Genomic DNA, 12,111 nt, shown 5'->3' on the forward strand with positions numbered 1-12,111 from the left:
GAGCCTAAATAAGAAAGGCAACAAAACAAACAACTTTCTCTTTCAGAAAAATAAGTGCAACTCAAAGTAGGTGTTGCTTTTGCCTAAGGCAAATACAAACATTGTCGCTTTCTTAGATGTGTGACCTCCAGCAAGGTAACTGTGTCAGAAAAAATGGAAAGATTTGTCTCACAGGATTATTATAAAGACTGCATGAGCCATTACACGCACAGTGCTTAGCAGAGCACTTGGCACATAGTAGACATTCAATTAAAAGGAACTGCTGTTATTATTATTTATCTCCAGCACTGCCCCCACCCCAGGATGTTTGCATTTTAAAATTGGGTCGTTGGATACTTAATACTGTGACACAATGGAATGAATCCTTAGTGATATAATTTTTAATACTATGATATGGAATTAAAGTAGATAAATTTGTGTGTGATATATTTTAGGTACAAATGAGTAAAAATCAGGGTGACTTCTGTGGTAGGATGCATAACTGTGTGTGTGTGTGTTTAGGGGGGAGTACACAACTCCCTATAAATTATACTGTAGATGTCCACCCTAATGTGAAAGATAATCTAGCAAATTCTCTGCCTTTTTTTTTTTTTTTTTTTTTTTTTTTTTGTGGTACGCGGGCCTCTCACTGCTGTGGCCTCTCCCATTGCGGAGCACAGGCTCCGGACGCGCAGGCTCAGCGGCCATGGCTCACGGGCCCAGCTGCTCCGCGGCATGTGGGATCCTCCCGGACAGGGGCACGAACCCGTGTCCCCTGCATCGGCAGGTGGACTCTCAACCACTGTGCCACCAGGGAAGCCCTAGAATGTCTCCTTTAACAGTCAAAATTGTATGTTTTTCTCACACCCTCTCTTCCACATTTCCCCCTCTCCTCTGATTCCCGTGGTGAGCAAAGAGCACAGGACACCTCGTATACCCGTTGACCCACTGTCTTATGTGTCTGTCTATAACTGTGTCAATCATATTCCAAATTCCAAAAGGTCACCTCTATTATATCTGTTCACCCAAAGCGTAGTTCGGGGCTGAAAACATGTAATATTTGTTAACAGTATTCCTATGGAAAAAAGTCACTTGCTTCAAAAAAATAATCATTTCCCAAAAAACCTGAGAGGAGCAAGCAAGTGAACTCCTGAAAACAAGATGAGTAAATCAGAGAGAATTTTGCAGGTGACAGTTTTAGGTTTCCTGGGAAAGTAAGTTTCTCAATTTGCTCATCCACCATCTTCTTTCTGTGACATAATGAAGAAAAAGGGTTAAAGCAAACATGAGAGACTGAATCCGTTAAGCATCACAACGATGCAGATTTTTAGAGGGGAGAAGACAGAGAGGTATTGCTGTCCCAAGAGACTTGGGGGACGTCTGTGAGTAGTGCATTAGCCTCTGGAGAAGAGGCTGGCCTGCAAGGACCTCCAGGAACAGACTCAGAGCTCTTTAATAAGTATTGCAGGGAGTCAGGCTTTCCTGGAAAAAACAAACTAGTGTGAGAAATCATTACTGTGCAATTTCAGTCTTAAAAATAGCCAAGTATTGTTAAGGCTGCTGTGTGCATGAGAGAAAAAGAAAGCTCTTGTTAATATCTGCCTCAGCTTCCACATTAAAAGAGGAGCTACCCTGAAAATCTTGCCTGGCAAATACTGCAAAGGTCGTCTGGTTTGTATTATTTGGAATCACTTTTTGGTCCTTAGAATGACGAAGCTTTGGGGGGATTGTGTCCCTTTTTGTCAAATCGGTCTTGCAATAAAGGACTGCCAGGCGATGGCTCAGCCTCTTTCACTCAGGACTAGAGCTGCGCCTGGCTGTCTATTTCAGCTCTTTATTTGCCTAATTGCCCTGGGAGGCTGGCAGGAACGGTCCCTGCAGCCGTGGCTCTGCTGACTGCAGAGACCCTACCTGGCACTCCAAGTTGATGCGTCAGCATTTTAGGTAGAAATGAATGAAAAATCAATCAGGATGACTGCACCGGTAGCATGCACAACTCTAACCTAGTTTGTCTATAATTTTCAACTATTCACCATAGACCCAAGCAGTGTTTAAGATGGTGAGTCTGTAACAAATGTGCTGCTTCTGTTTAATCAGGCATTCTTTTGTGTGTCCTCTTTTCTATTTAGAACAAGCAAATCTAACCTGCTTAGGAAGCCATATGTAAAATGAATGGATTCAGTTCTGAATTAAACCTGATGATAAATATGCATATGTAGCTATATCAAACTGTTTTATTAACTTATACTTCAAATTCAGAGGTTTAAATATTTTTGAAAAGTCTGTGTATATCCTTGCCATGTCTTTTTGTAACTTGCTATAACTCTCTACATTGAAACTATACTGTTCTAAATAAATTTCTAGATTTACAATTCTGCAAAGATAGAGTTAAACACTGTTTGGACTCTGGCTACATAAGAGAAATTGGAATTGTTCAAAGCTGCAGTCTTCAGCTCCCAAAGACAGCTACAGTAACTTTCTGAGCACATTGGGTTAAATATTTTTACAGACCCATTCTATGATGATAAGGCAGTAATAAGTTGTGCAGTGCAACACTCCAAAGGGTTCCAAATCTCACAAGCCTCTTTGTATGTGATGCTTTCACAGTGAAGAAGATTCTTTGGGCTACAAAGATGAAGAGTCTCCTTCTTCTGGTGCTGATTTCAATCTGCTGGGCCGATCATCATTCAGACAACTATACTGTAGATCATGACAGAGTTATTCACATCCAAGGTAAGAAAACACAGCTTCTCTTATGAAAGTCAAATTCATTTCAAGTTACTTAGAGTTGAGATGCTTGGTTAGTGTTTCTTAATTTTAGTTCTGCTGCATTGACTTTCCCTTTCAGCGAATTGGTGATCATGCTCCCTGGCTTTTGAATGCTATTGCATTACAGTAGAGTTAAGAATCGGGGAACAATTAAAGTGGATTGGCTTAAGAATGTCCAACTGCAGGGAGTTGATGCAATTGTTCAAGGCTTTTCAGTTGCTATCTTCTAAGTAGAATGGAGGGTAGAAAGTTTATTTAGAGGCAAGGCAAAAGGGGGGGAGAAATAGGAAGTAAAACTTAAGATGTAAGGTCATTTTGTTAGAATCATCATTAAGAAAAACAACATGAAAATGAAAGTCAGACAAGCTAAGGTTCAGGAAAAATTAACTTACCCTATTAAAATCTCCTTCGGTAAAGCTTTAGTTCCCATAGACCAATGTATTGCTCTGCATATTTCTTTTCAGCTCAGCTGAATCCTAAGCCTGGGAGCTGTAGCAGGATTTGAGGCTGCAGTACAATGCAGCTATTTCCTCAGCCCCAGCTTCAGATGAGGGACATCCTGCATTAAGAAAGCTAAGAGACAGCTTTCAATAAGACTTAGCTTTCAATGTTGCATTTCAATGCAATAAGAAAAATATAATTCTAAAGGAGCTGGAGCTTCTCTCTTTGCCCTTGTATGCTGAATAATTAAAATAAGAATTACAGGATTTAACAGTTTAAACATATGATGGTATGAATTTTAGATGAACTCAGTTTGGGGACCAGAGGCATTATAACTTTGCTAAGAGACATAAAACATCAAGTTATAGCTTCAAGGTCAAAGGTGTAGTCTCAGAAAATTGCATCCACTGTTGAAAAGTATGACTTGTGAAGGTCAAATGATAGTGTAGGTCTGGCTGGAAGTATTTTCCTGCATGAATTACAACTACCCAGATAGAATTCTGAATTTGACAATGTCTAGCTATTTTAGGCATTTCTCTTTCAGTTCTCTTTGTTTCTAACAGCTTTACGATTTTCACTGTTGGACCATAAAAAGGAATTACATAATCATAAGTTTTACTATGCAAGCTGCTGACTCAGCTGTTTCCTTTACTATATATAGTAGAATCAAAGCTGTTTTCCAGAGACTTAAGATATTTACACATAGAGATTTCTGATGAGGGAGAACATCCTTTTAACATCAAGTCACAGAAGTCAATTCAGCCAGACAGTAATACCTAGTAATTGTTAACAATAGCAGTTTTAAATCCGATGGAGGATAAACTTTAGCAATGGTTTCAAGCCATTACTAGACTAGATACCTGTTATCGATGTATAAATCATTTAGTCTAAATTTCATGCAGAGTATAAAAATATTATTTTAAAACCATATTAACGTTTTAAAAGTGACTCCTGAAGGAAGCCTGTAAGTCAGACTCAAGTTTTCTCAGCAAGGAAAACTTCTGTTGCTCCAGTCTTTCCATTCCCATATACTCTGCTGAAATTTAGTGCAAAGGAATTGCTGACACAAGGTATCAGAATTATCCAGATTATTTGCCTACACTATCCAATTTTTTAAAAAATCACTTGCTAGTCCACTTCATTTTAATTGTAAATTCATGTTCTTAGAAAGTTGCTCTGAGCTTTCAAGTAATAAAACTACAAAAAAAAAAAACCCAAGAAACAAAAAACTACAAGGCCTACATTTTGCTTGTGGAAATTAACACTGATATGTGATTTGGGTCAATATTATGATGCTATATCCATAGTTGAAATTTTTTTAAAAAATTGCTCCAAATACCTGTTCTCATTAGTTTTTATCCAACAAAAGTTTTCTTTTTACTTTATTATAGCATTCAGATTGAACTTTCATGTTCTCAGCCCTTCAGAGAAACACTTCCAAATGGCCTGCCATAATTTCAGTTGCCTTTTATAACACAAAAATAAATCCATAGCACAGCAGATAATCATTAAAGCAGATAACCTTCATTACTTACATACTGGATTATTTTCTCATATTTAAAACTTTTATTTATCAAACACAGCCCTCCAAAAACAAAACAAAAACATGGCCCAGAAGGAATTTAAGGGAGCTGAAGCCTTCATAAAATTTTATAAGAATTTTGCAATCAAATGATTAAATTAGTAATCTGAATCTCAAATTCCCAAATTGTACTGATAAGCAGTATGAGCTTCTCTCAGTGACAGAAAATTATTCAAAATTCGTGTTACTACAAAAACACCTTTTCTATCTCTCATTTTTAATTAATTTTTTATTTTTGTACCTCAAGTTTCCCAGGCTTAAATAATACCAGGGGAATAATGCACATAATCCTCAAATTCTCCTTGGCTGCCTTGATAAAGATGCTGAACACTTTGTTAGCACGTTCTTAACTCTTATGCATAAGAGTTACCTAATTATTTTTTCTGAAGGCTTCCTCCTTATCTAGTTGTGGGAGATTCTATAGAGATATAGGCAAAAAAAATTTTTTAATCTGGCTTAAAAAAAAAAAAGTCAGAATACCAGGGGAAAAAATGGCAAGTATAGATTCCTGTGCAAAGTGTTTCTATTGAAAAGCTTTAGATAAAATTGCACTTGTACTAATTCACTTCCTTTAATTTCTTTATTGAATCAACTTGGTTATATAAGAAAGTAAACTACACTTGTCCATGGAGTCTGCTCAAAATTTGCAATCAAGATATCAGCTTCTGTATCATATACTGTTTGCAGTGTGGGGGATAGTAATTTCCTCAAATACTTCTACAGGAAGAGATAACTGTTGACATTGTCTCCATAACAATCTCAACTAATGGATTATACTCCTCGTTTCATGATGTGCCTAGTCAAACAACTTCTCAATCCTTTGAAACTTGAGTTCATTAGGAAGAATTTTATATGGAGTACTAAATCACACAAAAGCACAATTTTTAAAATATTTGGATCTGGTCTAAAAAAACTCTTTGTAGACTTTCAATTACCAGCAGAAGTTCAGAGATGATGAATATACTTTTTAAAATACAACTTTTAAAAAGACATTTATATGGACAGCAGAGAAACTTTATGACCATTTGCCTATTAACCAAAATAGCTGCAGAACAATTATAGTTATACTGAATATGTAACCGCCTGATCTTATCCGTGTCAGCGATCCAGTGTTTCCTGCCTCTGGCATTCCAAGTGCAGGTCTTCTGATGACAAGTTCAGGAGTTTTTCCCCTAATGCCAGTTACTGGCTTTAGACCTTGGGCAATTTACTTAATCTCTTCAAGTCTCAGTTATCTCATCTATAGAATTGGGTATAATCACTGTTATTCTATAAAGCTTTGTGAGAATTAAATTAGATAATATATGGAAAAGTGCTTAGTACCCAGAACACAATAAGCTCCAGTAGACGATAGTTGTTATCGCCACGTTGATTATTTCTTCACTGTTACGGAAAACTGATTTTTAAATAGAAAAAGGAGCACAAATACTGGTGGGAAAAGGTCATGCTTTTCAAATTCATTTGCTAGCAGAACCATATCATTACCTTAGTTCTAATGAAGTAATAAACATTTTATAAGTGGCCTTCTTTGCCCTCCTTAATTCCAGTTCTAAATTTCTCCAATAGCATTAAACATTATCTGATCACTTTTACTTTCCGTGTAGAAAATGAAGCTTTCCAAACTTAAGTACTATTCCCCTTAATATACTTATTAGGTGAACACAAATAAGCTACATTAAATTTTTTAAAAGAATAATAAGAGGAAATCTTAAGAGATGAAAACAGTTCCCTTCTTTATAATAAGTAAAACTTATGGTCACTTTTCTCAAAAGATAAAGCAATTAGATTTCTTTAAAGAAAGTGTTGTCAGAAGTTCATCTCTGTGGGTGGCAAAAATAATGTAGATCTAGAATCCCTCGCAGAAGTAGACACTCTCCACTCAATGTGGTTGGTTCCCCCTTCTTGTGCCCCAAACCACTCTTCCATCCTAGCTTAGCATCAGACTGTCAGCTTTGTAACACTCCAGCTATACAGTAGTGCCTGGCACATAGTAGGTGCTTAATATATGTGCTGAATACATGAATGAGTGCAATGAGACACTTCTAAATTGCCACTATCATAATGAGCACTTCTCAAATCCTGTGGCATCCATGGCATTTAGCAACACATGACACATTGTGTGGGCCTAATGTACATTAATAGATCACTGCTTTCATTCTGTAATGTTGGCATAAAGTAAATCATAGTTTACAGAATTTAAGAACTTAAAAGGACTTTAATATAGATCATTGAGATCAATATGCCATTGTTCAAGACCCAGCACTTAAATGTTGCTTGGCCCAGGTTGCATGGCTGATGAGGAGCAGTTTCTCTTGGCTAACCCCCTTCTTCAAATCTGGGATCATTTTTCACCTTCTTAATGAATGCACACTGACTACTGTGCTCTTCCCCTCCTCTGGCATCCCGATCTATCTCTGATCTTCTTTTCCTTTTCTCTGTAGTCCTGGATATCTACTTTACTTATTTTTATGCAATTGTTTGTGTCCATCTCTGCCACAAGAACATATATCAGCTCCATGAGGGCAGGGATCTTTGTCTGATGTATCCCAGTCACCTAAACTAATACTGGGCACATAGTATAGGTAATCAATACACTTGTTAAATAAATTCAGGACCAAAATCTAGGAAATTTTCCTAATCAAGTCCTAGTCAGTCTTTCCAAATATCAGGAAACTTTACAGTTTGTACGATGAGAGGCAGCAGATAAGGAAGAGGATTCTGAGTTTCGATAGCAATTTTTGTTTGGTCATTTTTTATTGTTCCCACACTGCACATAGCGTCTTACAATCCAGGAGAATCCACCAGAGGCAGGATGCAGCAATCCTAATGTGTGCACGAAGCTTTGAAGAGTATTTGATTTACATTTGGTCACTGCAATGCTATCGTGTTCCTTATGTAATATCTGCAAGAGTTGGGATCTGGTGGTGCAGAGAGGATCAAAGGGAGTGAAGTGAATTTAATAATGGATGATCATAAACCATCTACAGAGCCAAAGTTTAATGGGAGAGCTAGATAAGCATTCTCTCTTCCACTTAAAACTTGTTTGGACTCAGACTCCATGAGTCTGTTACTAAAAGTTAAATTATAATTTATTTTTTTCTTTTCGAGGCAGAGTACACCATCTGCAGCTACAAATGCAAAATCCATGAATATCAACTATCTTTTCCAAATTGCATTTGGCTAAATGTATACACTGTTAGTAATACTATCTAGAAATTATGAGCTATAAAATATTAGAGGGCTTCCCTGGTGGCGCAGGGGTTGAGAGTTCACCTGCCGATGCAGGGAACACGGGTTTGTGCCCCGGTCCAGGAAGATCCCACATGCCGCGGAGCAGCTGGGCCCGTGAGCCATGGCTGCTGAGCCTGCACGTCCGGAGCCTGTGCTCCGCACGGGAGAGGCCACAACAGTGAGAGGCCCGTATACCACAAAAATAAATAAATAAATAAAAATAAAAAAATAAAAAAATAAAATATTAGAGAATTTCATCATGAAATTATAAAAATAAGCAACATCCTAATTCTAAAATCTCTTCTTAACTTACTATAGGATGTGAAACCAAATATGCTAATAAGAACCTACTGCTTTAAACACAGCCTTATCATTTGATCAGAATAAAAATATCACCATATAAATACAATAAATAAAACCAAAAGGGAAGAAGGAAAATGTATATAGGCATATACATACATATGTAAAAATACTGCACGCATACATATATACACTTATTCAGCCTGCTATATCAGAATACCATAGACTGGGTGGCTTATCAACAATAGAAATTTATTTCTCACAGTTCTGGAGGCTGGGAAGTCCCAGATCATGGTGCTGGCACATTTGGTGTCTGGTGAGAGCTGGCTTCCTAGTTCAGAGATGGCCGTCTTTTCTCTGTGTCCTCACATGGCAGAAGGGGACAAGGGACCACTCCTGGGTCCCTTATATAAGGGCACTAATTCCATTCATGAGGGCTCCACCCTCATAACCTAATCACCTCCAAAGGCCGCACCTCCAAATATCATCACACTGGGAATCAGGTTTCAACATATGAATTTGAGGGGGGGGGGCACAAATGTGTCATCTACAGTAAGCACCTTAATAGGCATTGGGAATAGAATGATGACCCAAACTCATGGTCTTTGTTTTCATCAAGCTTATGGCCTAGTGAAAGGCAGACATTACTATGAATATAGAACTACTAACTGTGATAACTGCCATTCAATAAAGCAGTTTCTTTAAATTATAGGTATAAGTCAAGCATGGCAATAATTTTTCTCAACTACATAGTTGGTATACTAGATACACACACACACACACACACATATAGTTTATACATTTATACACACATACACAACGGTTATAAATAGAAAAAGCAAGGAATGAAATGCAACTTTGCATTTGCTAGCCCATTGCCCAGTCTTCTTTGTATTTGTGTGTCCTTTTGAAATAATCTACTCATTCGGGCATTTGCTAAACATTGGCCTTCTTTGTGCAAAATACTGAGTTATTCTCTATGGAAGAACAAACCATCTCCTCAATGAGCTTAATGATAATATTATCGGGGTGACAAAGATGACAAAAAACAATAAAATAAGTGTTATATAGAGGTTGAAATATGAAGAAAAGAATAATTAGTTACCAAACAAAAATATCCTACTATTTAGAATTTTGTATTCATACTCACTTTTTAAACCCATAAAACACACCTTAAGAATATTTCTAAACTTGTTGTTGAGTAGCCTAAAATGCTGAATTCTATGTTATTCTATAATGCATCTATTAAAACAATGAATTTTAGAATATTTCCAGGTATAAAAACCTATATTTAATATTTTCAGGTAGCAACAAATTCACACGAACAGCCATTGCTTTCTCTGTTCCATCCTGAGTGCTGAAATTGGCAAATTATGCAGGAAGCCAATGACTGTTTGGAAACTTTCCCAAAGCTTTTTTTCTTCCCCCCAGAAAAATCCATTAAATAGAGAAGCCTTTTTCTTTGGTTGCAGCTTTGCTGGAACCAGTGTTGACTCAGCTAAAGCACTGACCTATAGCTGAATGGCTTAATGTTAAAGTAATTTCAACATGCTATATTTCTCTGACTTTCCCAGATACCAAGAAAGAATAGTTAGATTTCTTTATTGCTTTGGCTTTTTATTTTAAATGGAAAATGGAAACTACTCTTTTAGGAATGTATTTCGGAGTACAAAACTCTACCAAAGTGCTAAGTTAAAATATTTAATTAAGAGGTATCAAAGTGAAAATATCCAGTGGGTGGGAGGGGATCTTTGTTACAGAAATATTTTTTATTTCAAAATGAAGACACTGAAAGCATAAGAAATCTAAAATTTCTATACAAATCACTTCAAAAACATTTTGTGTATTTTGTATTGCTACAATGTAGTAGCAGCACTAAATACATATGTTCTCAAAAATGATTATCAAGTAGTCAGTACAAATTGGAGTCATTTTAATCTTGTTTTAATTAAACACGTTGGTTGCTTGACTTGACTGCTTACTGGGTAACTAATTACCACATGTATAAGCTCTGAGTAGTATGTTTTTACATACTCAAGGATTATGCTGTGAAATGTACTAAAGAATATCAAGTGAAACAAGAATTCTACCTACCTTTCCCACACACTGTCCACTCAAACAAGACAAGGACATTAAAGATAAAAACACAGAAAGACCGTAGTTCATCAAGTACAAAATTAACAAAGCAAGTTAGAACAGGGAGCATTTACTACAGTCAAGGGTTCAGATTAGGTGAAGGGGGTGGAAAGAAGGGAGAGTCGTTTCTTGTTTCTAAAGAGAGATCATAAATTTAAAATAGAAACACCACTGAAAACATATCCTTGAAGTGAGGAGATTTCCACTTCTAGAGGATTCTATTTGAAGTGGTGTTTGTTTGCTTCCTTGCTTTGCCTTGTTCCTGGAAAGCATTGGAAATGACGTTTGTCCGTTTGGCTCAGAGTTTCTGAATGGTAGGGAAGGCACAGATGAAACAGGTGAAAGGCATGTAAGTTAAAGACAGGTTTCGTTATAAACTACAGTATGTATTACATACAGTTTTTATTTTCTTAGTTATATGGCTACATTTTTTCACAATGGATTTATGATTATCTGTGACCAATAATATTGCTAGTAAAAAATAATGAACACTCACACAAGAGTTTTGTTTTTGTTTTTTTTGTGTGTGTGTGGTACGTGGGCCTCTCACCGTTGTGGCCTCTTCCGTCTCTTCCGTTTGGGAGCACAGGCTCCGGACGCGCAGGCCCAGGAGCCATGGCTCATGGGCCCAGCCGCTCCGCAGCACGCGGGATCTTCCCAGACCAGGGCACGAACCCGCGTCCCCTGCATCGGCAGGCGGACTCTCAACCACTGCGCCACCAGGGAAGCCCCACACAAGGGTTTTTTCCTTTTCTGTTTTTTGCTTTTCTCAAGAATAGAGAGGAAAATTCTAAAGTTTTCTTCCCTAGAATAATGTGGGTTATGAACAATTCTTATTTTCTCTTGAAAAGTGTCATAAATTATACTGAAAGGTTTTAAATCTCCAGAATCTACATATGATTATTTTATGTCCTCACTTTGCCTTGCTTTTTATCACACAATCATTAACAAAGGGTCTTAATTAGCTTAAAATACTGAAAAGCTGATTGGACGTTAATACTTCATAGAGATGTTTCCATGTAAATGGAATATCTTATTTTAAAAGATGTATAATATAACAGTTATTTATAGGCTGCCCATAATACATTAAAATCAAAGTGTGCTCCCAAACCAAGTTTTGGCCTCTTTTCTTATAACTATTTATTTGGCTTCCATATGTAGTTGAATAAATAAAAACAAATGAACATATAAACAATAAATATAGAAGTGTTTTTAAGGGGGAAAATCTTGTGAGAGAGCCTTTAGGGGGCTGTAGGATGAACCCATAGAGAGGCATTAGGAAGGGCTAGGCTGAGCTCTGAATAGCGAGCAGAAGCCAGTCACATCAAAAGCCAGGGACAGAGCATTCCAGGTAGAAAGAATGGGAAGTGCAAATTCTCTGAGATGGGAATAAACATGGTATTTTCAAACCAGAAAGAAGCTAAAGGGACTACAGCCTGGCAGTGGAGAGGGTGTGGTTTAAGATGAGACTGGAAGAGGAGGCATGAGTGAGACCATTGTACTTCTTATTTGGTTCAGAGTATAGAGTTCAGATTTTATTCTAAAAGTGCTTGAAAATGGCTAAAAGGTTTTGAGCAAAGGGATGATGTAATATGATTTACATGTACAAAAGACCAGGTGACTACTGGATTATGGTGGGTCAAGAGTAAAAGTGAGGAGACTTTTAGGAGGGT

The 12,111-nt window shown here is 37.1% G+C and overlaps 1 protein-coding gene across 2 annotated transcripts in view; it reads left to right on the forward strand.

The window, feature by feature from the left end:
* Nucleotides 1-12,111, forward strand: part of HAPLN1 (hyaluronan and proteoglycan link protein 1) — a 72,317-nt gene that overhangs the window by 37,099 nt on the left and 23,107 nt on the right. For both annotated transcript variants that reach the window (XM_082620309.1, XM_082620310.1), the window contains exon 2: nt 2,587-2,712. In XM_082620309.1, the coding sequence (XP_082476435.1) occupies nt 2,613-2,712 (100 nt within the window). In that variant the 5' untranslated portion in view covers nt 2,587-2,612. The remainder of the gene's footprint in view (nt 1-2,586; nt 2,713-12,111) is intronic.

The sequence above is a fragment of the Mesoplodon mirus genome (genome assembly GCF_964341445.2).
Source record: "Mesoplodon mirus genome assembly, chromosome: 5".
Taxonomy (NCBI): Eukaryota; Metazoa; Chordata; class Mammalia; order Artiodactyla; family Ziphiidae; genus Mesoplodon; species Mesoplodon mirus.